General features: G+C 47.8%; 1 protein-coding gene across 2 annotated transcripts; it reads left to right on the forward strand.

The window, feature by feature from the left end:
• Positions 1 to 1,717: 1,717 nt before the first annotated feature.
• NUDT19 (nudix hydrolase 19) lies at positions 1,718 to 18,321 on the forward strand. Of its 2 annotated transcripts, none has more exons than XM_083163620.1 (4): positions 1,718 to 1,853; positions 10,549 to 11,394; positions 11,844 to 12,051; positions 15,680 to 18,321. In XM_083163620.1, the coding sequence occupies exons 2-4, from the start codon at positions 10,666 to 10,668 to the stop codon at positions 15,904 to 15,906; spliced, it is 1,164 nt and encodes a 387-aa protein (XP_083019746.1). In that variant the 5' UTR covers positions 1,718 to 1,853; positions 10,549 to 10,665; the 3' UTR covers positions 15,907 to 18,321. The 2 variants fall into 2 exon arrangements, with proteins under 2 accessions (XP_083019746.1, XP_083019747.1); XM_083163621.1 differs by having other exon boundaries at positions 1,848 to 1,870.
• The last annotated feature ends 9,265 nt before the right edge of the window (positions 18,322 to 27,586 follow it).

The following is a 27,586-nucleotide window of genomic DNA, read 5'->3' on the forward strand; positions in this document are numbered from 1 at the left end:
TCGGGGGCATCGCGGCCATCGCATGCACTAAAGAATCGGGTGCGATGGCCGCGACGCGATGCCCGCGATTTCCACCTAGGGAACAATGTTAAATGCCTCAATTTAGAAGCGATGCCCCCGATTTCCCATAGGAAACAATGTTAAATGGGTCAATTTACCCAAATCATCATAGGGAACAATGGTAAATGGCCCAGAAACCCCCCAAAACACCCCTGAACAGTGAAATGTCCCCCCAAAAGTATTTTACGCCACCCCACGATCAACGTGAACCCAAAGCGTGGCGAGCGCAGCGAGCCCGCGAGGGGCGGCGGTACGCGTCCTCCGACCTTTTCATACCCCCACTATCCACGTCGGCGTGGAGTTGAGAATAGAATAGTGTGGCGAGCGCAGCGAGCCACCGAGCCCGAAGCGTGGCGAGCGCATGCGGATACCTGTGAAGCCCGCGAAGGGAAGCGTTTACCTGTGAAGGTATCCGCGTCCGCTCGCCACGCTTCGGGCTCGGTGGCTCGCTGCGCTCGCCACACTATTCTATTCTCAACTCCACGCCGACGTGGATAGTGGGGGTATGAAAAGGTCGGAGGACGCGTACCGCCGCCCCTCGCGGGCTCGCTGCGCTCGCCACGCTTCGGGTTCGCGTTGATCGTGGGGTGGCGTAAAATACTTTTGGGGGGACATTTCACTGTTCAGGGGTGTTTTGGGGGGGTTTCTGGGCCATTTACCATTGTTCCCTATGATGATTTGGGTAAATTGACCCATTTAACATTGTTTCCTATGGGAAATCGGGGGCATCGCGGCTAAATTGAGGCATTTAACATTGTTCCCTATGGGGAAATCGCGGGCATCGCGTCTGGACCATTTAAGCCTTTTTTAGCCGCACACGACGCGACCGACCCGATTTTGACTGTTTTCAATGCATTTCAATGGGCAAATCGGGGGCATTGCGTCGGTCGCGTCGTATACCACTAAAAATGACACCCGATGCCCGCGATTGTGGCCGTGCTAAGAAACAAGTACCGACAAAAGTGACATAAACGGTTGTCATGAAAATGGTCGACGTGAAGATGTCGACATGAGTTTTTCATGTTTTTTTGTGTCAGTTTGAAGGTTTCAATGCATGAACCACATATTTGTATACTGATTTGCTCACCATGCTTCGGAACATGTGCCTGGCTACGCTACTGCTGCCCACGGCACACTTTACCGTTCCCAGTCGGAGTCCACGCAGAAGGTAAAGTATGGAAAGTTGAAAAATATATTCATGTCGACCTGTTCATGTGTTGACCTATTGACTTTTGAACTATCGACTATTAACCAGGTGACAGGGGGGGACTCCCAACTGTCCCCTCCAAGCCGCGGGACACTACCGTCCCCAGGTGGGACATTCTCGTGGAAAGCAGGACAGTTGCGAGGTATGCTCATGAAGGATATGACACTGGGATATTACTGTATTGTTCTTGTACCCTGTATTGTTCTTATGTGTGCCATATGTACAGTACGGTGCAGCTAACCACTTGTGGGGTGCCTTTTAAATGTTACAATAATTATCACTGTAACGTGATAACATTCTGATAAATGGTCTGGTCATGAAGGTATTAACATCAGCCAGTCATGACGTGGTTAAATATTTGTCCTCAGCAATGCAGGAAAAAAAGCCATTACAGCTGCTGCTGTTCTGTGTCCAGGTCACCAGAGGGGGCTGCTGCACACAGGTTAGGTATCATAGAGTTCCTATGGTGAGCTGATCTGGACGACGCGCGGCATTCTGGGAGTTGTAGTCAGGCAGGAGCAGAGCTGTCACAAGTAATGGCTGCTTCGTAACTACTACTGCTGTTTGGGGAAGGACACAAGTACAGGTAACAGCCAGGGACAGGTGACAGCATATCTTGTCTACACTGAGTTTCTGCAATTACCTTGTGTCCTGGGCTGGTGTTTCCTTATATTATTTATGTACAGTTTCTTAGATAGTGCAGCATATTCCGTTGCGCTTTACAATTGGAAACAATAGTGATAAAACATTCCTTTTAGTATGTCCGCAAACTGGGTAGAAACAAACCTTCATAGAGGTAGGAGGGCCCTGCCAGCAAACTTACATTATATCTTTATTTTTCATGTACTTTTCCTAAATTGCATTGTAGTGTAAGTCATTGTTTAATTGTTTTTGCACATTTATGTATTGTGTTGGGTGCTGCTGAACTATTATGGCATAATAATAATAATAATAATCATCATCATGTAAGAGTGTATATGTATTACTGCTTTGTAGCCCAGGTAAGAGCATACGGCTGTACTGTATATCTTCTGGGTTGCCTTATCACCCCACATTAGATGACCTTTGCTCCTTTTGAAACTGTTCAAATGTACCCTCAATGCAGTCATATACTGTATATGTAGCAATGTACTGTATATACAGTGCGTACCCATTACCTCCGGTAACAGTGGCTGAATATAATAATAGGAGGGTGGGTATTCAAAGCGCTTATGGCAGGGCTGGGCAACACCGGCCCTCCAGATGTTGATGAACTACACATCCCAGCATGCCTTGCATCAGTTTCAGCATGGCCACATAGCAAAACTAATGCAAAGCATCCTGGGATGTGTAGTTCATTAACATCTGGAGGGCCGGTGTTGCCCAGCCCTGGCTTATGGGGCAGACACTAAAGCAGCTGTCTCGTGGAACTTGCCCAATTCCAAGAGGCCAGAACACAAAAAAAAGCAGTAACAAGTTTGAGACAGCGCTATACGTTCTGCATAAAATATGCTAATTTATGCCAACACAAATATCGTAAGCAAATATTTTTACTTTAATCCATATAAAACAAGAAAAAGAGAATAAAATATTTAATATACAACAATATTCTTTCAATTATTACACATAGCTAATGGCCGGCCGGTAAGCTAATCATAAGAAGTGAACTTATGTTACTATAAAATATTTTTACATAAACCTTATTAAAATAAAGAAACACTATACATAAAAATGTAAATATTCCTGCTAATAGATATAACCAGACACCGTTTCTTTGTTCCAGACAATTAACTAGATGTTGAAGCCGTCACTTATTACAGAGAAATCCTCAATGGAGCAGCTGGTATGGCAGTGATTATTGCACGTGCTCCGTAGGGTTAATTTAGAGGTAGCGAGCTCACATACTGAGATTATTTAATCTCTGTTAGTACAACACAATTGTGTATATTTACCGCTCCCGGGAGTGCTTCTGTCCTCTCTGTATAAATTACAGACTGAGGTGCCTTTGATGTTTGAGATATACCGAATTCCTCCTCCGTTTGCCATCAGGGTGCCTGCCCTGGGAGTCCCTAGGGTTTTGACGTATATTAACCCCTTGGGTGGTATGCCCGGGGGTTAATACACGTCAAAACCCGAGCGGGCTGTCCCGGAAAATTTCCGGCCAAACCACTTTGCATTAGGTGAGCGCCAGTGGTGCCTCCAGCGGAGCACTACTGGCGCACTACCTTTAGGGGTCCCCCATCGTCACCCCTCTCCTGTCGCCTCCCCCACCCCCTCCGCTCCGGCGATCGTATGCCAGAGCTCACCTGCCGCCAGTCGTCATTCACTCACTGTTTGCATCAGTGACGTAGGCGGTAGGCTCGGGGATGGTCGGCGCGGTTTGGAGGGACTCAGGAGAGTTCAGGTACCCGAGTCCTCCCGAGCCGCCTCGAAACATCCCCGAGCCTGCCGCCTGTGTGATGACTGACAGGCGGCAGGGGAGCTCCGGCGTACTAACGCCGGAGTGGAGGTGAGGGGGAGGTGGCTTCCTAGTATCTGTGGTGGGTTTTGCTGGGGCAGGACAAACCTGCCCTAGTAGGTTTGTCCTGTCCCAGCAAAACCCACCACTCAAGGGGTTAAGTCTCCAGTGGGCAGAGGGGTCGGGTATGTATAGGCAAAGCTGAATAAAGGACTGACGCGTTTCCCAGCCTGCGTGTCTCTGCGTTTTTTTTTCAAAGATCAAGTGGGATTCACCGTCTGTCGGCATCCGTTTATAAAGCGGTTTGATTTTCATTGGACATGGTCTCATCTGGTCACGTGATCAATCTGCGTTTCTTTGTCCTTGTATTCCAGGGACTCGATTTCATCTTCCCTTAACAGGGTATGTGCGTTCTGTACTGCGTTGTACATCACGTGATCGGCTAATATATTAATAGACTCTGTTCATATTCAAGAAATATTGTTGCGGTTAGCGCAAACTTGTTTCATTACATAAAGATATAATAATATTCTAATTCATTATTTGTGTACCTTATAGCAGGGGTTCCCAATCTTTTTCTAATCACGGCACCCTAGAGTATCAGAATTTTTCCAAGGCACCCCTAGGCCCCAAAAAATATATATCATATAAAGTAGATTGTGTTTATATGTGCTTCTTAGGTTCAGTTGTGTGGTAAAGGGCAGTATTTGGTTTTGATTGTACACATTTTATGATTGGCAGCCACCAGCACTGGTTTTGTCCAGAAATAATTGATCATAAATAATTAGAATTGGTCCTGGACGACCAACCCGAGGCACCCCTGCAAGTGTCTCGAGGCACCCCAGGGAGCCTAGGCGCACAGTTTGGGAACCACTGCCTTATAGTATTACTCCAGTACTGTCATGGGCTGGGTGGATCTGCAGCCTGTGACTCCCCAAATGTATTCATGAGCACTTTACTTCCCTTCCTCAGCCCCGCATGTTGACCTATGTCCCTCCTAGATAATCAGCACATTGGGACTTGTCCAAGATATTAGCGATATAAGAAGCACATAAAAATTAATAATCAAAAAAATCCAGGGCGGAATATGGCATCATAAAAAAAAAAAAATTACTTAAAAATGACTTAAAATCACAATAGTACAATAATATAACACAAGTGATTACTACTGAGCCATCACAAGTACTAGTTTTACACCTCAATGTGTCCTTGGTGTAGCTATCTCTGCAGAAACTAGTATTAGTTATAAACTCATAAATCCAGAGAGAATTAGTGAGAGCACATAAGCAAGTGCAGGTACAAAGTCTGGTGATGATGCAACTACCCTGTGTATAGGTATTCACCATAGTATGGAAAGCGATAAAGTTCCACTATTGGTCGACAGGCAGAAAATCGACACCTGAAAAGGCTAACATGCATTACTTCAGCATAATCATAAGGACGACATGATTTTTTAAAATTCTTTTTTGGTGTCTATGTTGACAAAGGTCGACATGGACACTATATTAGTGTACCACGTCCCCTCACACAGCTCGCCATGCTTTGGGCACACTATTACTCTCAATGCCCACTGGGATAATGTATCGACCGGTCGATTTAGGAGAAAAAAAATCATGAAAATCTTGTTGCCCTTTTTCCATATCGACATTTTGTTTGTGTCGTCCTATTGGCCATATCGAACTTGTTCTTGTGTCGTCTTTCTGCCTGTTGTCCAATTGTGCCTATTGATTGTTAGCCCTAGACACTGTCGAACTAATGGCCTCATACCGATTTCAGGTTGAGGGGTTTGTTTCCCCCATCGGGAGAACTGGAAGTGATTGTCTTTGACATTTTGGGGTGTGTTTTGTGATTGTCATTTGTCATTTAGCCACTACGGGTCCCCAATGACTGATCTATTTTTAAGTCCACGAATGTCTATACACATAGATTTGTGAACTTATCCTGGACCCTGGGTCAGTTATCATGTGAATTTATTCTTTGAAACACGTCAGGGGCCACAGGCTAATGCTGGGTAGTTGGAGTGGGAGAGAAGTTTCCAGCACCCAAGAGGTTAAACTTCTTCTGCCTCCAGGCAGACCAGGATCCTCCCCCCATCTACCCTGCCTCCAGGCCAGGCAACTCCAGTTTTTTTGGTGCTGGCAGGAGCCACACCCACCAATTACTTTTTAATTTAACATTTTTTATTATTTTTTATTTTTACACTGACTGTCATCCGTGACAGAACAGCAGCACAGGGGGTCTATTAGACATCAGCACTGCCGGCAGCCTCAGCTCCACAAATCGGTGTGTGACCAAAGTCGTCCCCAGGCACTCGGGAGACCACAGCCGCAGGCCAGCCCCGGTACACAGCAAGGTAAGATGCTCCCAGTAGGGAGCATACGCGATGGGGGCCTGATGCAGCAGAGCAGCCTGGCGTTGGGGACCACTGGGCTGCGCTAGCAAGCGGACGGACCACCAGGGAGCTTTTGTGTGTGTGTGCAGCAGCACCGGATCCCCACCGCTATACCGGCGCTGCATGAGGCAATTCCCTGGTGGCCATTTGTTAGCAGGGGGAGTGGGCCCTCCTCACACAGGCACTCCCCCTAGGTGGCACATCCCATAGTGATTCCCACCACTGCTCCTTCCCGCCCTCAGCTACATGTGGCCAGGGACACGGAGAGCTTCTAAGCCACCCGAAGATCCACTGCTTCGCCTGGGCTAGTTCTTCCTATACCTCTCCTCACAGGTTACAGAGAGTGCTCCAGTTAGCCATAGCTGTTTTAGGAGCTTAGTGACACCTTTTTCTTTGCATAGTATGCCTCTGTATGCTTGCTGTGTATTGTGTACTGCATTAACACTATAACTACCTGTCAACAATATAGTGTGTTAGCAATACCTTAATAGCTGCCTGTCTATTTCACTAAATAAGTGTATACAGTAAGACATGGGCTCCAGCACTGCTGTCTTGCACAGCCTGTAATGCTGACCTATCCCCACAGGACTATGTCCAGGATGGCTTATGCGCAAGCTGCTACAATGCTCAGGCACCGACCTCAGCTTCAGCCTCCTCTCAGGAGCCAGCTTGAGCAACATCGCTTAATGAGATGATGGTGCAGCTAGTAGATAGGCTCTCATCTGTGCCGTCCCAGCAGCCTGTGATGCCATCCTCATCCCTGGCCCGGGGTGGTGCTGCTGTGGGTGAGTGCATTATCAGCCTCTGTTCAGGGTTCCAGTCAGAGAAAGCTCTTCCTCTCAGCCCTGTATTTGCTGACATGGCGGTCACCTCAGGACACCCCATCACGCATTGATGTCGATGCCTTGGTTACAGCCAGTATAGGGGACCCAGCTTTGCCGCCTAAATCCACTGGCCCCTGGCCCTACCTTCAAACACGCTAAGAAAACTCTTCTTTGTTTCCTAAGTCCAATGACTTAGAGAGTATCCTCTCCGAGTCCTGGGAGGTACCCAATAGGAAATTTACCCAACCTAGGCGGTTCGCCTCCCTTTACTCCCTTCCTCATGAGGATAGGGTCAGGTGGGAAACAGCTCCTAAGATAAAAAAATTCTCCATTGTGAGACGAATAAAGGAATTCTATTCTAGACGCGCATATGGCTAAGCTAGTGAGATCTTCTATGCTGCCCATCCCTACTGCATCCCTCAAGGACACTGCCAATTGGAAGTTGGAAAACTTCCTCAAACTTAACTACATTACTGCAGGGACCATAGCTAGACCTACACTGGATTCAAGGCCATGGTTGATCAGGCAATTGCTCTCATAGCTGATTGAGAAGTAACATCAAGCCGTCCTCTATTTAGGCGAGGCAGCTATTGATGCAGCCACCCTAACCTCTCGAGTGTTGGCTTCGGCAGTTGTGGTACGGTGTTCTTTATGGCTGCACTCTTGGAAAGCGCCTGACTCCAAAAAAGCCTTAGAGGCGTTTTCCTTTGAGGCTTTCCTATGTGTTGCCAGACACTGCAGTCCCGCATATGATGTCTTTTATCACTCAGATGGGTGTGAATTCATGCCTGCATGAGGGTCTTAGGTTCAATGGTATCGGCCTTGGACATGGCAGAATATGCACAATTCCACTCCTGTCTGAACAATGGGAGATCCTCCCAAATGGTCAGGATCCTATACCAACATCAGGTCACAACTGATGGCATTGTCCCCAGAAGTATGTCTCTCACTCTGCTGGTAGTTTCTGGACCAGAACCTCAAGGCAAGGAGACCATTTTGGATCCAACAATAGACTCTCCTCACCATGGATGCCAGCCTCGGTGGGTGGGGGCAGTGACTTGCCAGCGATCCTTCCAGGGACTATGGAACTCACAGGAAACCTAGCTACCCATCAAAGTGCTCGAACTGAGGGCAGTCTTCCAGGCCCTTTGCTTAGCAGAACCCTGTCTCTGAAGTTGCAAGGGGTCCAAAATACAGTCTGTGCATGGAGGCACTCCCGAAATAAAGAACACAACCAGTGTTGATATACAACACTGGTTGTGTTCTTTATTTCGGGAGTGCCTTCATCCACAGACTGTGTGTGTGTGTGTGTGTGTGTGTGTATATATATATATAAACGCTAACAGCGTGCGGGGGAGGCCGTGGCTGATGGTGACTACAAATGGGTGAGTGTTACATGCTATGATTGTTGTCTGTACCTGATGAAGGGGGTCACACCCCGAAAGCTTGTATTCTAATACAGACGTTTTTCTACACTTACTACTGCCTCCTGAGTGCTGCCTTCTTTGGAACTATATATATATATATATATATATATATATATATATATATATATATATATATATATATATATATGGAAGAGACCTCTTGCATCTTTTAATGGCCAGAAAAGAAGATCCTTACTCTCTCTCTCAGCGATCTTTATCCCAGGGGTACTCAACTGGAAAGTGGACTTCCTGAGCCATCAGCCTCTGGATGCCAGTGAATGGGCCCTTCATCCGGAGGTGTTTCAGATGGTGGTACAATACTGGGTCAGACCTGAGGTGGACTTGATGGAATTGCGCCACAACAATAAGGTTACCCTATACGGGTCCAGAACTTGCAACTCAGGGGCTTGCATGGTGTTCAGCCCTGTGGCCGTTTGCTCTGATGTACAGCTTTCCTGCGATGAGAGTGGTCCGCAAGTTAAAGGCAGAGGGCAGCACATTGATTCTTTTGACTCCCAGTTGGCCCAGACGGATCTAGTTCTCGGATCTACAGTCCTTGTCAGTGGCCCATCCGATCCGTCTACCTCTACGTCCAGACCTGCTCTCTTAGGGCACTTTTCTGGACCTGGATTTGGGGCATCTGGCTTTGATGTGGCGGCTGTTGAGACCTCCCTATTAAGAGCCAGAGGCTTTGACTCCAGAGTAATTTCGACCATGCTCAGGGCACGCAAACCTTCTTCACCTGTGCTTACAATTGCATCTAGTGGGCTAACTTTTACTGGTCTTGTGCTTGCTGATTCAATCCCAAGACTTACCAATTGGCAAGATTCGGTCCTTACAGAAGGGCCTGGAGTTCGGATTGCACTCTTCTTTGAAGGTACAGGTTTCAGCTTTGTCCATCTTACACCGTAGGAAGTTAGCGTTGTTGCCGGATGTCCGAACGTTCATACGGGGCATCCTGCATATAAAGCCTCCCTTTGTTCCCCCGGTTGCCCTGTAGGACTTTTCCCTGGTACGCACTGCTCTTCAGGCCCCACTGTTTGAGTCTTTGCGGTCAGTGGACTTTTGTTGGCTCACTTGGAAGACAATTTTTCTGTTGGCAATTGCTTCAGCTAGGAGAGTGTCTGACCTCTCAGCTCTTTCTTGTCGGTCCCCATTTCTGATCTTCCATTCAAATCGGGCGGTGCTTGGAACTGTTCCTTCTCAACTGTCCTAAAGTGGTGTCCAGGTTTCACGTCAACTAGGAGATCGTGGTCCCAGCCTTTCGAGGACCGGATGCTTCTCCTGTGCAGTCTTCTTTGGATGTTGTTCGTGCCCCTCGCATCTATGTGCGCTGTACTAAGTCCTTCCAGAAATCGGACTCTCTCCTTGTGCTCTATGGGTTTCAAAAAAGGGGATGGCCTGCTACTAAGCAAACGTTTGACTGCTGGTTTTGCTCTGTCATAAGGCAGGCATACTTGGACAACTCCCTCCTAGTTCTTGCGGGGGTCCAGGCTCATTCCACTAGGTCTGTGGGTGCATCTTGGTCTGTTAGGGGCAGTGCAACAGCTGAGCAAATTTGCAAGGCGGCGACTTGGTCGTCTGCCATTAACTTGCACTTTTATGCCTTCGATACGTTTGCCTCCCAGGACTCGGCTTTTGGCCAGAGTCTTCTTGCTGCCGCACAAGCACATCCCCTCCCTTAGGTTGCTGCTTTAGGATTCCCAGCATTAGCCTGTGGCCCCTGACATGTCCCAAAGAATAAAAGGAGATTTATGTCGTATCTGTTAAATCTCTTTTTTCAAGGACGTCAGAGGCCACAAAGATCTCTCCCTGCTTTAGTTTTGTTACAGTTATAACTGTTATAATTACCTTGTTCCTCTGTTGTGTGAACTAGAATGTGTTCAGATTGTGTTTCTGTATGGTGCTTCTCTTCTTTCTCTCTTGTCTCCTGCCTTGGCTTGTTAATAAACTGAGCTGCCTGGTCTGCCTGGTGGCAGAGGAAGTTTAACCTTCTGGAGCTTCTCTCCCACTCCAACTACCCAGTGTTAAATTTGTGGCTAACAAACAGGTAACATAAATCTCCTTTTCAGAATAACATCATCCAGCAAAATTAGCAGCAAATTCTCTCTTTTTAACACAAAAATGTGATTGTGTGCATCACCCTCTATGTCTATACAGTACCTGAATATGAATTAACCAATTAATTTTTCTGCCGACAGGAACTATTTTATAAAGATGCTGAGCGGGCAACATTTCATCCAATAGAGAAGAGACGGTTCTCGGCTTCATCTGAAGCTGTAACAAAGTGCTACAGCGACCAGATCTGAGGTCCTAAAATGAACAACACTCTGAAACACTGGAGAGAAGCAGCCACCCTAATTTTAGCTGCAGGAACCCAGCACGGCAACATCATCCCGAAAATGATCCCGCAGGTGCCCTGTAACAATAACCCGAAGAGACCTGCTTATGATTACGAGGTTCTGTTGCTGAAACGCAGCCAGAAAAGTGCTTTCATGCCAAATGCCTTTGTGTTTCCCGGGGGCCTTGTAGACCCTTCAGACTTCTCCAACGACTGGATGAAACTGTTTGAGAGGCACAGCCAGGAACCTAACTTTGGCCTAGGTTTGGTGAAGCAGCCTAACCACACAAGGTCTCCTCTATTCCTTACAGACCGAAGAGACTTTGGCTCACTGATTCCCGGAGAGGTGGCTTTCCGGATCTGTGCCATCAGGGAGACCTTTGAAGAGTCTGGCGTTTTATTGGTAGTTCCAGAGAAGTCCAGCATTGAAGACAACCAGAACTTTGTGGAGGCCTACGAGCAAGATCAAGAGGCAATTGCTAAATGGAGACTCGAGGTCCAGAATAATCCACTGCAGTTTATTGAGATGTGCAAGGAGCTGCGGTGCATCCCTAACATCTGGGCGCTGCACGAGTGGGGCAACTGGCTGACCCCTTTATTCTCCGGGAGTTCTAATAGCAAGCGCTACGATACAGCATTCTTTATCTGCTGTTTGCCTAAGAAGCCCAGGACCACTGATGATCAGAAAGAAGTCTCTGCGTTCAAAGTGAGTAGTGAACTAATGTAACCGCACAGAACTGGGTGTACCACACTTGCCTGGCATATGTCATCTCCTGTTCAAGCACGAGGCATGAATATAAAGGGATAAGCAGTTAACCCTCCCCTGCTGCCCCATCCTCAAATCCTCCACTGGGCAGGTGTAGGCATGGTGACAATATGTTTCGCCCCAACCTCTGTCTTTCAGATAGATGTGTTCACCCGTATCCCACATGTGGCTTCAAAAGACTGGCTAGAGTGACAGTAGCCCTTTGTTACTAGAGATCGCCCCCTACTGGTTAATGGATTTAGTTTGTAATTGAAATACAGTAGGTGTCCCATTCAGTAATGATTTGGTATGTGACACAAATAGATTGTCAGCCTCTGCATTTCCTCCCACACAGGACTTTTTATCAACAATATCGACTTGTTGTACAACGTGCTGTGTTTATTTCTTAGTGGTGGACACCTGAGGAAGCCATTGATGAGTTTAAGTGTCATAAATGCTGGATTCCACCTCCTCAGTTCTATGATTTAAGCCGATTGTGCAACTTCCCAATGATCCAGGAGTTACACAGATTCAGCCAACGCCGCGCCCTGGAGGGCTGTGAAAGATGGATGCCTGTATTAGTCCAAGCTCCAGATGGCATGATGCACACACTACCAGGTATGACCTATAGGGCATAAGCACACTGGAGGAGCTCAACAAGTACCAACAGGTTTTAGGCTTCGTATCATCACAACGTCACAGAGCAACACCTGTAACCACTAACATTCACAGAGCCACAGCTCACAGTCAAATCCCTGCCTCGCTGACAGCACCGCATTCCCACCTCACTGACAGCACCGCATCCCCGCCTCACTGACAGCACCGCATCCCCGCCTCACTGACAGCACCGCATCCCCGCCTCACTGACAGCACCGCATCCCCGCCTCACTGACAGCACCGCATCCCCGCCTCACTGATAGCACCGCATCCCTGCCTCACTGACAGCACTGCATCCCCACCTCACTGACAGCAGCATGTCCCCGCCTCTCTGACTGCACCGCATCCCTGCCTCTTTGACTGCACCACATCTCAGCCTCTCTGACCGCACCGCATCCCTGCCTCTCTGACCGCACCGCATCCCTGCCTCACTGACAGCCGCACATCACCACCACACTGAGAGCTGTACATTACCACCACACTGACAGCCGCACATCCAGTGGTACAGCCGACAGCTGTATAAGTCCAGCGAGAGGACAGTGGTACTGCCGCTAAGTCTAGTGGTACTTTTAAGGGTTATTTTAAATCTGTATAATTTTCTCAGGCTGTGCCATGTGTGTGTGGTTTAGGGGTACATTCATGAAAGAACAAGAACTACTTCCTCCTAGTGCTGAAGCTGCTGCCACTAGTCATGACATAGAAATGCCACCAACGTTGTCTGCCAAGGCCGATGCCCAATGTCATCTTAGAGGGCATTTAAAAAAAAAGTTTAGTAAGTTGAAAAAATAAATGTAAATAGTTTGAGGAGAAACATAAGGTTTGCCAATGTGCTATTTACAACATGGAGTGGCAAGGAATGGCTAAGGCCCTGGCCTATGTTCTTGACTAGTGGTTCAGCTTCACAAGACGATGTAAGCCCCCCCCCCCCCCGCTATAAAATTCAAGAGAGTTAAGCAAGTGTCATCAACACACAGCAAACAACTGTAAAGACCTGGTATCACAAATCCCCAAGTAGAGTCCAGGGGTGTTGGTGGTTGCGATGCCTGACCTTCCCACTGTACAGGAGGCTCCTTACACCCTTCGCACGTCCTCTGCATATGCTGGAAGGATCACCCACAGTGCAGTTCCTGATATTGATATTGAAGATGTCGCTGTTGAAGTACACCCAGAAGAGGATATTGATGTAGCTGGCGCTGAGGAGGATGCTGCTGTGGTTTGCTTAAATGAGGCACTGGGCGAGACAGGTGTTGTCCATGGGATGCAAAAGGCTGTCCTTATGCCTGGGCAGAAGACCAAAAAATCCACCTCTTTGGTCTGTAATTTTTTTTATCCAGATTCGTACAACAATTGTCTCGCCATATGTAGTTTATGTAATGCTGCAATAAGCAGGGGGTAAGGCCGTTGGCCACCTAGAGATATCCTCGCTTATGTGTCACCTGAAGTTTGACGTCACTGTTTAGCAGTTTCTCAGAAACTGTGGCTAGGACCAGGGACACCTAAATCCATTGATCCTTTTCTATCCCAGTGCCTGAAAACCACACAAGCTATTCACTCCTCATCAATTTCCTCCTCAATCCGGATCGGAGGTAGTCCTGCAGGCATAGATTTCACTTCACTAGGTAGGCAATACCCAGGATGTACCAAAACATCCAAAAAAGTGTGCTCAGTGCCCTGAAAAATGTGGCTTTACCCACTGTCCACTTAACCACTGACATGTGGACAAGTGGTACAGGACAAACTAAGGAATATATGACTGTGACAGCCCACTGGGTAGATGCATCAACCTCCGCAGCAGCCTCTCCGAAATGCCGGCTCCTTCCAAGGCAGGCTAAGCTGTGTATCACCAGTTTCATTAAGAGGCACAATGCTGACAACCTCTTAGAGAAACTGAGGGAAATCATCTACCAGTGGCTTATCCCACTTGGACTATACTGGGGATTTGTGGTATTGTACAACACCAGTAACATTGTGCGAGCATTACATATGGGCAATTTCCAACATGGTTGCCCATACAATTAATTTGGTGGTACAGCATTTCCGTAAAAGTGACAGGAGTGTGCAGGAGATGCTTGCGGTGGCTTGCAAAATTGCAGGACACTTTCGCCATGCTGCCACTGCCTGACAAAGACTGGAATGACATCAAAAACTCCTGAACCTGCCCTGCCATCACCTCAAACAAGAGGTTGTGACGTACTGGAACTCTACCCTCTATATGCTGCAGAGGATGGAGGAGCAGCAAAAGGCCATTCAAGCCTACACAGCCACCTACAAGAGCGCGGGGATGCACCTGACTCAAGTGCAGTGGAGACTGATTTCCTTGTTGTGCGAGGCTCTCCAGCCGTTTGACTATATTTAGTCGTTGACTGTACACATTAATATTGTGGTAAAATAGCCTTATAATGGAAGCATGCACATCCCTGGACTCCTTCATCCCTGTTTTACAGTGTAGAATGCAGTGGCGTAACTACCTATCCCATGCCCATTCCTGCTCAGCCGCATCTGCGGTCACGGTCTCGTCTCTCCCAGCGCTGGCTCCTGCTTCTATAATGAAAACGGACAGAAAACAGAAAACTGTCTGCAGTATGGGGGCAGCCATTTTCTAAGTGTCCGTTTTCATTATAGAAGCAGGAGCCAGCGCTCAGAGAGACGGGACTGTGCGGTGCGGCAGGCAGGTACCGGCAGACAGCAGCGGGTAACTATAACCGCGCAGACCCCCGGCGCCCAAACTTTCTCTGCGCCTCCCCGCCACCGCGGGGGCTGCGGAGCTATAGTTACGCCACTGGTAGAACGATCACAGCCCTGCCACTTACAGAGATCTACTCTGTAGTCACCAGCCACTATCTGGTATCGGTCATACAAATGGTCTGCAGAGGCCTTAAATAACCAAGGTTCCTTCTTTCCCTCCAAGATTGACAGACAAGCCACACTCCCCCCAGGTAATTTCCCAAGGCAGGTTCTAGGCTTAGTATCAACACAATTGGTCGCCAGAAGTCTGTGGGCGGGGCTCCATGGGGAGGGATCCAGGAGGATGTGGGCGGGGCTCTGCAGCTACAGGTCTCCTGCACTGCTTACTGGTTAATTTTTCGTTGACCTGTCACAATGCCTAGGATAACATATTCACTTGGTCGCCACAGTGCTGCTGGTAAAAGGGCTCCTGAGCGTAATTGGGTATAACAGCTAGTAAAACAATAAATAAAAGTAATACTAATGTCTTTATATTAATACTTTGGAATCAGACCTGGTATATCTACACTTCACAGTATACAGTAGATTGCTGTCCAAGTTTAACATTACCGGGTCTTGATGAAATCATGTGTTTGAGGAGAAACGCGTTGGTGCATTAGAGGTCATTTATCGTATATGTTTTATCAGTTTCAGCAGAAGACTTTATATACCTACTGACCTCTTAATCCATACAGCATCTATTTCTTTTTTTTATATTGCTTTTTGTTGACCCTCTCCCTAATCTCGCTAGGGTATAACATTAACGGCTTTCAAAATGATAACAAAAAATTGTGAAAAGACAGACCCTATAATTTTTCATATATGATTAATTCAGATTTATTATATTTATTTATGCCTCCTATAGGAGATGACCTATATCCTGATGAGCCTGATGTCACAGGAGAAATGCAAAAAGTGTACTCCACAGACAGAACCATCGAAGATCTTCTCCGGGAAAGAGGGCGCCTCCATCGGCTTGTGCATAATGACGGCGTGCCGACCTACTTTATAAACACAAAACCGAATCATAAGCACGTCAACCCGCTCGTAACGGATGTAACTGGTGGTCCAGAGCACAAGAGCAAGATGTAGAAAGTTCTTATTCAGGCTAAGGCAAAACGCGTGTGAGGTATTCCCGTGATTTGGAGCCTCATACCCCAAATCTAAAAAGTAAATCTGTGTTCCAGTATTGGCCCTGAAATTCATTATTATTATTATAATTTTTTTTTTTTAAGCAGAGATCCTCATAGTAACTATACGAAGAATACGCTTGGGGATCATATCTATGACGGCATCCGGTAAACAGTGTTTAGGTCATCACCATATGGTTGATATGGTCGACAAATGAAAAGGTTGACTGCGAAATCCACATTTATTCGTAAACGTGCAAATATGTCCAAAGCTCATCGCAACAGGCTCACCATCAAATGATTTTTACACTGGGCACCAGTCATCGCAGGCTCAGAATAGCCAAACCTTGAGCTGATGTCACACAACCTCCCCTAAAACGCCCAGGCATGCCTTGCTTTTTTTTGGTATGTCTGCATCTTTCTTAGCACTCCCACTGAATGGACAGTTACTACTCCCAGACCCCTACTTCCTATCAGTCACCATGCAAATAGAAAAAGTAGCAGGTGTTCGCTGCTGGGTGTTGCGCACGCGCATTGTGGACCATTTGCGCAGTTCATCGAGAATTTTCCGCCGCACATGTGGAAAATGTGCATGATAGCATCTGTACTGATTATACGTGCAGCTACATAGATACGGATGTACAGATGTAGCCCCTGCCATCCTTGGGTGGGGCTCGCCAGACCCTCCCCCCTGGCGAGCGCCGGCGGCAGGGGCTACACTGAATTGGAATGTGCATTCGTCTCACATGCACACGCATCAGGGAGATGGGCAGGGTTAGGGGGCACTCGGGGCGGCGAGGACGAGAGACAGGCTCCGTTGCCCAGGGGGCGCACGGGCATCTCGTGCGCGTTCGCCCCCTGGCGGGGCTGGCGGGACAAGCCCCATCTGTATGTGCAGGCTAGACTCTACTGATGATATGTGCAGCTACGTAGATACAGATATATATGCGCAGGCTAGCCTCTTTACTGATGATACTTACAGCTACATAGATGCGGATGTATGCGTAGGCTAGCCTCTGTACTGATGATACGTGCAGCTAAATAGATATGCATGTATGCGCAGGCTAGCCTCTGTACCAATGATACGTGCAGCTACATAGATACAGGTGTATGAGCAGGCTAGCCTCTCTACCGATGATATGTGCAGCTACATAGATACGGATATATATGCGCAGGCTTGCCTCTGTACTGATTATACCTGCAGCTACATAGATATGGATATATATGGGCAGGCTAGCTTCTGTACTGATTATACGTGCAGCTACATAGCTACAGATGTATATGCAGGCTAGTCTCTGTACTGATTATATGTGCAGCTACATAGATACGGATGTATGCGCAGGCTAGAATCTGTACTGATTATACGTGCAGCTACATAGATACAGATGTATACGCAGGCTAGCCTCTGTACTGATTATATGTGCAGCTACATAGATATGGATATATATGGGCAGGCTAGCCTCTGTACTGATTATACGTGCAGCTACATAGATACGGATGTATGCGCAGGCTAGCCTCTGCACTGATTATATGTGCAGCTAATAGATATGGATGTATGCGCAGGCTAGCCTCTGTACTGATGATACGTGCAGCTACATAGATCCGGATTCCGGATGTATGCGCAGGCTAGCCTCTGTACTGATTATACGTGCAGCTACATAGATATGGATATATATGGGCAGGCTAGCCTCTGTACTGATTATACGTGCAGCTACATAGCTACAGATGTATATGCAGGCTAGTCTCTGTACTGATTATACGTGCAGCTACATAGATACGGATGTATGCGCAGGCTAGAATCTGTACTGATTATACGTGCAGCTACATAGATACAGATGTATACGCAGGCTAGCCTCTGTACTGATTATACGTGCAGCTACATAGATATGGATATATATGGGCAGGCTAGCCTCTGTACTGATTATACGTGCAGCTACATAGATACAGATGTATGCGCAGGCTAGCCTCTGCACTGATTATATGTGCAGCTAATAGATATGGATGTATGCGCAGTCTAGCCTCTGTACTGATGATACGTGCAGCTACATAGATCCGGATTCCGGATGTATGTGCAGGCTAGCCTCTGTACTGATTATACGTGCAGCTACATAGATATGGATGTATGTGTAGGCTAGCCTCTGTACTGATGATACGTGCAGCTACATAAATCCGGATTCCGGATGTATGCGCAGGCTAGCCTCTGTACTGATTATACGTGCAGCTAAAGATATGGATATATATGCGCAGGCTAGCTTCTGTACTGATTAAATGTGCAGCTACATAGATACGGATATATTTGACTATAGCTTGCACTTATTCTGAATGTTTTTATTTTGTTTGAAATAAAAGATTGAAATAACGTGTCTTATGGTTTAAACTTCATTTTTGTTTGATTGCTGAACAAATATATAATAGGTAATATGATATAAATAAACTAAATTTTGCGCCCAGTGGTAGAACTAGCGCTACTGTGTGACCTAGAGTCACATACTTTTTTCTTTCTTTGACACTCGGAGCAAGTCTGATTTTTCCTCAAATTGTTTGAGGAAAATCACTGGGAGTACTATGGCGGCACTACCCCTGAGGACTAATTAGGCAATTGGTAGTTTCCAGTTTGCTTAATTACACTGGTGTTACTCACCTCCCAGAGTGTCGGAAGCCAGGTCACAGGGTGAGTGTGTATGAGTTTTTGAATGTGTGTGACTGACCCCAGATTTGCATGCCCCCCTCCTCTTCCCCGGAACCACCTGCTGGGAAAACTATATCTCCCAGCAGCCGAACAGAGGGTGTACACTGCGCTAGTTGGTGCAAATTCCAATTTAAATGATAGGTGGGTGCCAATATTAATCAGATTAAAACAATTTAATACTACACAATAAAAAGATATATAATCAATAAAAATTGATAATAACATACAAATGACAACAATAGGTGGCAGTATTGTGCTTTAGTATGTAAAGCTTCTGGGAGGGAATAAATGTATATGGTCAGTCCATACGGTACCATATTTCTTTATGGAGAAAAAATTAGATCCGTGCCTGGGGTGCCTTCTGTGATGTCCTTTTATTGTTCCCGTTGTGTGGGGAGTCCTGTTCCTGGTATGGATGGCGTTCTATTTATGGGGTAGCACTCCCCTGCCAGATTATAGGAAGTCTGCTTAGTTGGACTATGGACCAATCCTCCAAAACTTTGGAAAGGATGATGATGCGGTTTGAAATAAAGGCTGGTTCGGTCTCAAAGTAGTTCTCCAAATGCTTGCAGCAAATAGTATGGGACTGTGGGTTGCCTCTCCTCCACCAACGCGTTTTTCCCGTAAAAGAGGCTTTTTCTCAGCAGCCCTTACACATGGCCTCCGGTTTGTGGGAATGCGGAGGTTAAATAGTTAAATAGCTGTTATGATTTTAAAAAAGATGTACGTCCATGGAGTTCAACCGTTTTTTTTTTTGGTCTTAAAGTGTATGGTCTAGCTGTGATATCCTCCTGTGAAATAATTTACATATTGTAGCTTTGGTCTAAATGCTGATTATGGTTTGTACCTCTGTAAGTCTAGACTTACTCTGTGCGAACAGAGGGGAAAACCATTCAATGGTTTTCCCCTTGTGTGCACCACTGCAAACGCATTCGCTGCCGTGCACATGGGCGCAAATTCACTTGAGCAGGGCGACGTAGGACAGCCTTTAGCTGCTCGCTGTGTTCCGAACAATTGCAGACAGAAAGCAGGTCTGAATCAGGCCATAAGTACCTGTGTAAGTAATAAGTATAAGTAACTGTGTAAGTAGGTAACTTTGTAAGTAAGTACCTGTGTAAGTACAGATGGAGTGCCTGTCATTTGAGTGGGTCCTGGCGATTGTATCGCCAATCGCCAGGACCCGCCATCAGACTCAAGGGGACGTTCTCGCACGTGCCCCGTTCTGTCGGAGTTCCATGAAGCGGAGATGGACAGGGACGCGAGTGCGTGTGAGACACTTGCGCATCCCCATCAGATGGAGTGCCTGTCCCCTGGCTCTCGCCAGCGGAGGGGAATCTGGCGAGAGCTGGCACTGAATGACAGGCGATCCACCTGTAACTAAGTACCTGTGTAAGTAACTGTAAGTATCTGTGTAAGTAAGTACTAGTGTAAGTACCTGTGTCAGTAACTGTGTAAGTATGTGTGTAAGGAACCGTGTAAGTAAGTAAATGTGTAGGCACGTGTTTTTACCTGTGGAAGTAAGTAACTGTGTTGATACCTGTGTAATTACCTGTATTAGTAACTGTGTAGGTACATGTGTTATTACCTGTGTAAGTACTGTACCTATGTAAGAATGGTGCCCTGTGTGACACATACTATGTAACAATAGCCAGAGCTTAAGAATGATGAAGCAAAAACAAATATTCCCTCATGGAGGGGAACATGGGACGTTAGAGGGTGAGGTTCACAGCAGAAAATAACTAGACATAGAACCAGGCCCACATAGCAATACACTCACATTTATACCGAATCAAAGGGGAAATCAGCAAATGTGAAAGGCAGGAACTGCTATTAGCACTGTGCTAGGTGGGGTTGTATCCTATTAATGAATGGTCTTCTATGTAATAATAAGATTGTGGGTTTTGAACAGCAACAGAAATCACAGGGTCAGGTACAATCATGATTTTGGAGCTTCCCATGCCTACCCAGCAGATACAAACCAGTCGACAACTGGTTCATCCCATTTGTCTCTCTGCGGCCTCAGTCTCACCTGTATTGCTCCAGCCTCATCCTTGCCTTAGGGCCACATTTATCAAGCGGAAATTGACCAAATAAATGCGAAAAATGGGCATTAATGTTAAATTTCAGTATCCCACAAATGTATCAAATAGCTATCACAATTATTACCGCAAAAAGCAGGGCCCAGATATCGCATCTGTGCTGTTTTCGCAGTTCCTATGTTTATAATGGGAACTGCAGTCTTTTGAAATGGATCAAGTTCTGAAAGCATTTCTCTTTCAGAACTTGATCGCAGATAAGCTCGCATTGGGAAAGTGGCGTTAGAACCCTCCCCAGCATCCCCTCCTCCCTTACCCATCACTGTGCTGCCCTGCTGCTCAGCATTACTTCCAACCTTACCCACGGAGCGGGGTCCCGACAGGAGGCAGCTTGTGTCCCCAATACAGCAGCGCTGATCCTCCATTACAGCAGCGCTGACCTGAGGACCATCCACCCTGCAGGAGCCGCCACTGGAGCCGTGTCCCCCATCAAGCTCAGCCGCAAAAGTCAGCGACCGCACACCAGTGAAGGGGGACTGGGAGAGGCGCTGGCGGACTTTGAAAACATAAGTGACCGGGTGCAGGGGGGAATGGCCAATCAACGGCCGCTGGTTGTGTTTTATATAGCGCAAAAATAGTGCAGCTCAGTCCCCAGTCAATCCTCCCAGCACACCGGACTTTGAAAACATACAGTGACCGGGTGCAGGGGGGGGATGGCCAATCAACGGCCGCTGATAGAAAATAGTGCTGCTCAGTCTCCCCCCCCCCCTTCCCCCTCACATGCCGCCTACAAAGGCCTTGATTGGCCTAGTGAAAAGAGGGAGTGTCCAGGGGAGTGAGAAACACTTTTCCTCTGCATCGCTGCTGATCGCCAGAATAGACTTTTTACGCACCCGCTCTCCCTGCCACTGCTCTTCATACATTCAGGTGATGTAGCTGAACATCGCAATTCGATGTTGATGTGATGTTTAGCGATGTTATCGTGATGACATCGCAGTTTATTGATAAATGCAGCCCTTAGTCTCTTCAGTACCATCCTGTGTCTCTAACCCAAGGATGGGGAACTTTCGGCCCTCCAGCTGTTGTTGATCTACACATCCCAGCATGCCTTGCTACAGTTTAGCTATTTGGCCATGCTAAAACGGTTGCAAGGCATGGTGGGATGTGTAGTTCAATAACAGCTGGAGGTCCAAAGGTTCCTCATCCCTGTTCTAACCTCTCCCCACTTTGTCTCTCCATCTCCAGTCATCCAATTATCTGACCTGTCTCTCAGGCCCCACCACATCCACCCTGTGTCTCCCAGCTTCATTCCACACCCTGCCGCTTATCCTTAACCTCCACCTATCCTATACCTAGCCTCACCCCTCTGCCCCCTCCCCCATCCCACGGTGTCTCTCAGCCTTTACATTCCTTGTATCTTTCAGCCTTACCATCCATGTCTCTAAGCCTCCCGATGTTTTTCAGCATTTCCCTGTGTCTCTAAGCATCACCACACCCCTGTGTTTCTCAGCTTCACCGTCCCTATGTCCCTCATTCTTTCCATGTCTCTCAGGCTTACCTTGTGTCTCTAAGAGTCACCATCCTCGGAATGCTGCAGTTGGGGGGCGTGATCACGGCAGGACGTGAGTGAGAGCGTGCGTCTCTCCTCCCCCGTGTACACCACACCACGTGTATGGGGACTGCTCCCTTGAATCGATAGCAGCCCTGGGTGAAAACCAGCTCCATATTACCGTCTGCCGCTTGCCGTTACCTGGGTAAAGTGAGGTCCGGAGGCCCTGTGAAGGACGTAAGGTGGAGAGAGCGCAGAGGCACCTGGTGAGAGAAGGTGTCCGGCGCAGTGACGCGTGCTGTGGGGTCCTTGGATCTCTGTCCGAAATTCTGCCTGTTTGAGTGTGCTGCGGTGGACGGACGGAGACAGCAGAAACAGCGTCAGGAGTGAGCGCTGCCCGCCGGCGCCTGCGGGTGTGAGACGCGGCGACCGGGGACAGTCTGCTCGACCTGCCTTCTGTCAGCCTTCAGATGCTGGGAGCCTGCGGGTGAGAGCCGCCGACATACCGTCCATCTATATCGATAAGAGACCTCCTGCAGGAAAGGTCTGGCAGCGAGGAACTAAGGACAGCCGAGAACCGTCCAGCGTTATACTGAGGTACTTTGGTATATAGCCGTGTAGAAGGCTTCTCAGTGTCAGCCTAAAAAGCGGGGTTCAATTGGCTCTATCTCGTTTGTCGGAACCCTTCCCCGGTCCCTGGGTGTGAGGCAGGGAGCCGGGTTGGAATATACCGAGGCTGGTGGACGGATTGTTTTTGTTGGAGGCTTCTGCTGGAGGCCGAGGGAAAAAAAAAAAAAAAAAGAAAAAACAAAAAAAAAAATAAGCAAGGCCCGCAGGTGGTCCCTACTGCTCATAGTAAATTGCTTGCAGAGGCAAAACTACCCTGCGAGAAAGGGGAAAAATTAAGAGCTGCATTTTGTATCGACTCAGTTTATCAGGTTGTGTCAACAGGGGGCACGGGCATCTTGTACCCCGGGACTATATCCTGTGTCAGTACTGAAGTGTGTAAAGACTTTGAACCAGGGGGGATATACGTCCTGTGGGAGATATCGTCAGGGGACTGATTTGACTGTAACCATGGGCAAAACAGGTCAGACAGCCGCAGCAGCGAGGCTGGAGAAATATGCCCGATCACAGGCGGGAAACAGCTCACAGTCCAGTACTCCTCTTTCTACCCCCACTAAAGAGAGTAAAATGCCTGTGCCGCCTGAGGTTACGTTGCAACAAGTGCTCGAGGCGATCAACACATGTGAGACCCGTTTGCTTGAACAGATTAATAAAGTACAGTCCGACATTTCCTTGCTTAGGAACGATGCGCAAGTACTGCGAGAGAGGGTAACCGAGGCCGAGACCAGAATCTCAGCGGTCGAAGACCTGGTTGGCCCATTACAGTCTCAGGTTAAGGAGATGAGCGGTCAAATGTCTGAAATACGGCACAAAATGTCGGACATGGAAGGTCGACTGAGACGGAATAATATTCGTTTTATAGGCTTTGAAGAAAGGATTGAGGGAGATGCCCCGGAAAAATTCCTGTTAGACTGGCTGCTTCAGATATTTGGGGATAAGGCCTTTTCAGCCCAGTTCGCAATTGAGAGAGCTCATCGGGTTCCTGGTCGGGCTCCCCCTCCAGGAGGGCCTCCCCGGACTTTGATTGCGAAATTCTTAAATTTCAGGGATCGGGACTTGGTTTTAAGATTGGCCAGGGACAAGGTGGACTTTGTCTATAACGGTAGCAGGATTGCTGCCTTCCCGGACTTTCCCCTGGAGATCCAGAAGGACCGGGCTAAATTTAGGGAAATAAAAATCCGCTTGAGGGAGTTGGAATTGAAATATTCTATGCTCTATCCGTCCAAACTGAGAGTAGTGGCGGATGGGGCTACGAAATTTTTCTTCACTCCCGGGGAGGCGGCAAGGAAGGAAGCAAGTCCTGGCAAAGTGATAATGTGCCTATTTTTTTCTTTTTCCTCTTTGCGTACTGTTGTTTATTTTTTGTTTTTATTTCTTTAAAATGCTTACTGAGAAAAATCTCTGCTGACCGCTTAGGCAGTGTTGAAGACATGGGCCCTTATTCTACTCGGCTCGGTACGGCCCGCGTGCGGCCGTACCGCCGATGTTTTTGTTCTGCACATGCGCAGAGGTCATTCTGCGCATGTGCAGCCCCCTTCGCCGCAGACGGATTTCGTCCGCCGCAAAGGGGGCGTATAGGGGCGTGAGGGGCTTCAGCCCCTCATTACCCTATGTGTACGCCCCGCGTTTCATGGGCGTTCCCATGCAAACGCGGGGCGTATGCATGGTAATGAGGGCATGACGCCCTCATTACCATGACATGGGGGCGGAAAGCTGACGTCGCCGGATGTCAGCTTTCAGCCCCCTTTCAAGCTCCCACACGGACGATTGTCCGTGTGGTCTGAGCTTGCGGGAGCTGCCGCGGCGTGCGGGCCTGCCTTCGATGGTCGTCGACCATCGAAGGCAGGGGGCAGCTCCCACCATGGTGGAGGCGTAGCCTCCACCATTTTTGTGCGGATCGCCAGCCGTCCGTGTACGGACGGCCGTGGCGATCCGTCGGGTGGGCGGCCCTTGGTTTGTGCGGTCGGAGCCCCGTGTGCGGCTCTGACCGCACCAACCAGAATAAGGGCCAAGGTCGGTTGTTAAAGTGTTTAAGGCAGTATGTTGCATAAAATTGAGCTTTGGTAAAAGCGTTGGTGGGGCGGTCCCTGTGGTACGATAACAGGGAATCTGGTGGTTCAAAGAGAGATATTTTTTGTATTGATGGTTTTTTCGCCAGTGTTTGGGAAACTTTTGTTTCTCTCTTTCCAGCCACCATGAATTGATTCTTTTGAGGAGTGGTGTGGGGGTGTACGGGGGGGGAGGGGGGTGGGCTTCTTTGGTGGTCATTAGTAAATTGCTCCTGGGGTGTATGCGTTAGTGTAAGAAGTGGGATTGTGGTTGGATGGGGGGTAGGGTTTTAGGTATACCAGGGGGGTTGGGTATACAGGGAGGGGGTGGTGGGATGGGGGGGTGTGTTTGTGTATGTGTATGTTGTTACTTTGTGTTTTTATGTAGTCACAGCAACTTTAAGATAAATTCCTCCTTTAGTTGGGGCCCAAGGGGCCAGGCCGGCCGGGTGGGGACAAGAGGGGTCTCAGGTACCAGTCGGAGAGGACGGGATAAATGTAAAAAGTGGTTTATTGTTATTTCCTTTTCTTTAGATGGTCAGATTTTTGACATGGAATGTTAGAGGCCTGAATTGTCGGGTCAAAAGAGCTCTTGTTTTGAAACAGTGTAGGAGCCAAGACTCCGATATTATTTGTTTGCAAGAGACCCACTTGACAAAGGAACGGGTGGGCTCTTTAAAACGTCCCTGGATCGGCCATATTTTTCAAGCCCCTTTTTCCTCCTCTTCCCGTGGGGTTGTGATTCTTATAAAAAAAACCGTGGTATTTGAAGTGGGTAGTGTAAAGATTGACCAGGGGGGCAGATTTATCTTTCTGGAGTGTGCTATTGATCATGTGCGGTTTTGTATTTTGACAGTATATATTCCACCGCCTTTTTCATACGATGTGGTGAGACTGGCGGTGGAATTCGCTGCATCCTTTCCGGACAATCTGGTAATTTGTCTGGGGGACTTCAATAAGGTCCTCCAGCCACGTTTGGATAGATGGAATAAATCAGAGAGGGAAATCTCTAGAGAGGGTAATGGGTTTTCCGAGTTTATAGAAGAAATAGGGTGGAAGGATCCTTGGCGACTGAGGAATCCCGAGTTACAGCAGTTTTCCTGTTATTCCTCCTCCCATAAAACATTTTCCAGGATTGACCTGATTCTCGTCTCAGTTAAAACTCTTACTAAGATCAGACATATAGATTACAAATCCCGAGGAATTTCCGACCACTCCCCGGTTACTATAGAGTTGGATTTAGATACCCCAATAGGGTTTAGATACTGGAAACTACAGGCATACTGGCTTGAGCAAATTGGAGAACAGGAGGGGATGGAAGCCATGATAGAAGAGTATTTTGAGGGCAATGAAGGGTCCGCCTCAAATAACTGTGTTTGGGATGCCTTTAAGGCCTATTTGAGAGGGGTGGTTATTAAGAGGATAGCTTTTTTGAAGACCTCAAATCGCAAAAAGGTTAAGGAATTAGAAACAAAAATGACGGACTTGGAAAATGCTTTTTTGGTAAACAAGACAGACTTAGATAGGGCTGCGTGGCAGACTGCCCAGAAAGAGTGGGTAGAGTATCTCCAAGAGGCGACGTGTCGGAGGTTGGGGTTTGGGGCACATAAGTGGTACGCAAACTCTGATCGTTCTGGGAAATTTCTGGCCCATCTAATGAAGCAGGAGAGCCCCCCCAATATCATTTCTATGATTAAGTTGGAAAATGGTCAATCGGTGATAAAGACCCCCGAGATCACAGAGCTCTTCTCTACACACTTAGAAGAAGTGTACAGATCTAAACTTAATCGTAGCAATGAAGAAATTGATGAGTATCTGGCACGGGTGGACCTTCCAAGTTTGCTCCCCTCTTCAAGCGCGATTCTGGAGGCCCCCTTGACAGTAGAGGAGGTGAAGGAGGCGGTTAATTCCTTTCCGGGGGGTAAAGCCCCCGGCCTGGATGGCCTTCCCGGGGAAGTGTACCAGAAATTTATAAACAATCTAGGCCCGCGGTTGCTGAAAGTTTTTCAGCATATGGAGATAGAGGAGAGCATCCCTCAGTCAATGACTGAGGCTGCCATAATAATGATTCCCAAAAGTGGTAAAAATCCTAACCGGGTAGATTCATATAGGCCCATTTCTTTAATAACGGCAGACGCCAAGATATATGCCAAAATTTTGGCAACCAGACTCCAGACCGTGATTCATCAGGTGGTTCACCCCGATCAAACTGGGTTCATGGTTGGGAAATCCACCATGATTAATCTCAGAAGGGCTTATACTTATTTACAGGGCATAGAAATGGGGGGGTCGGACGCCTTGCTCGCGTCGTTAGACGCGAACAAGGCGTTCGACTCGGTCGAATGGCCATTCTTGTGGAAGGTGCTGCGGGCTTTTGGGTTTGGGGAAAAGTTTATTAAACGGATCTCTTTGCTGTATCGGGACCCTAAAGCCAGAGTGACCATTAATGGATTCACGTCTCCTCCCTTCTCTCTCACCAGAGGCACACGCCAGGGGTGTCCTCTATCTCCCCTGCTGTTTGCGGTGGTGGTGGAGCCCCTGGCGTGCGTTCTACGGACAGCCCTGGGGATTGGGAGCGGGGATGGGGGGCCCTGTAGAAACCTTGTGTCGCTCTATGCGGACGATCTCCTGGTCGGTCTTGCATCACCAGGAGATCTTCCGGGGGTGATAAAATTGATTCAGGAATTTGGGGG

Source organism: Crinia signifera, chromosome 11 (genome assembly GCF_055691185.1).
Source record: "Crinia signifera chromosome 11, ASM5569118v1, whole genome shotgun sequence".
Taxonomy (NCBI): domain Eukaryota; kingdom Metazoa; phylum Chordata; class Amphibia; order Anura; family Myobatrachidae; genus Crinia; species Crinia signifera.

Excerpts from the sequence above, each read along its gene's own strand:
- NUDT19 (XM_083163620.1), top strand. The coding sequence starts at position 10,666 with ATGAACAACACTCTGAAACACTGGAGAGAAGCAGCCACCCTAATTTTA. Across the intron at positions 11,395-11,843 it reads AAGAAGTCTCTGCGTTCAAA|TGGTGGACACCTGAGGAAGC; the intron begins GTGAGTAGTGAA and ends TTTATTTCTTAG. Across the intron at positions 12,052-15,679 it reads CATGATGCACACACTACCAG|GAGATGACCTATATCCTGAT; the intron begins GTATGACCTATA and ends TGCCTCCTATAG.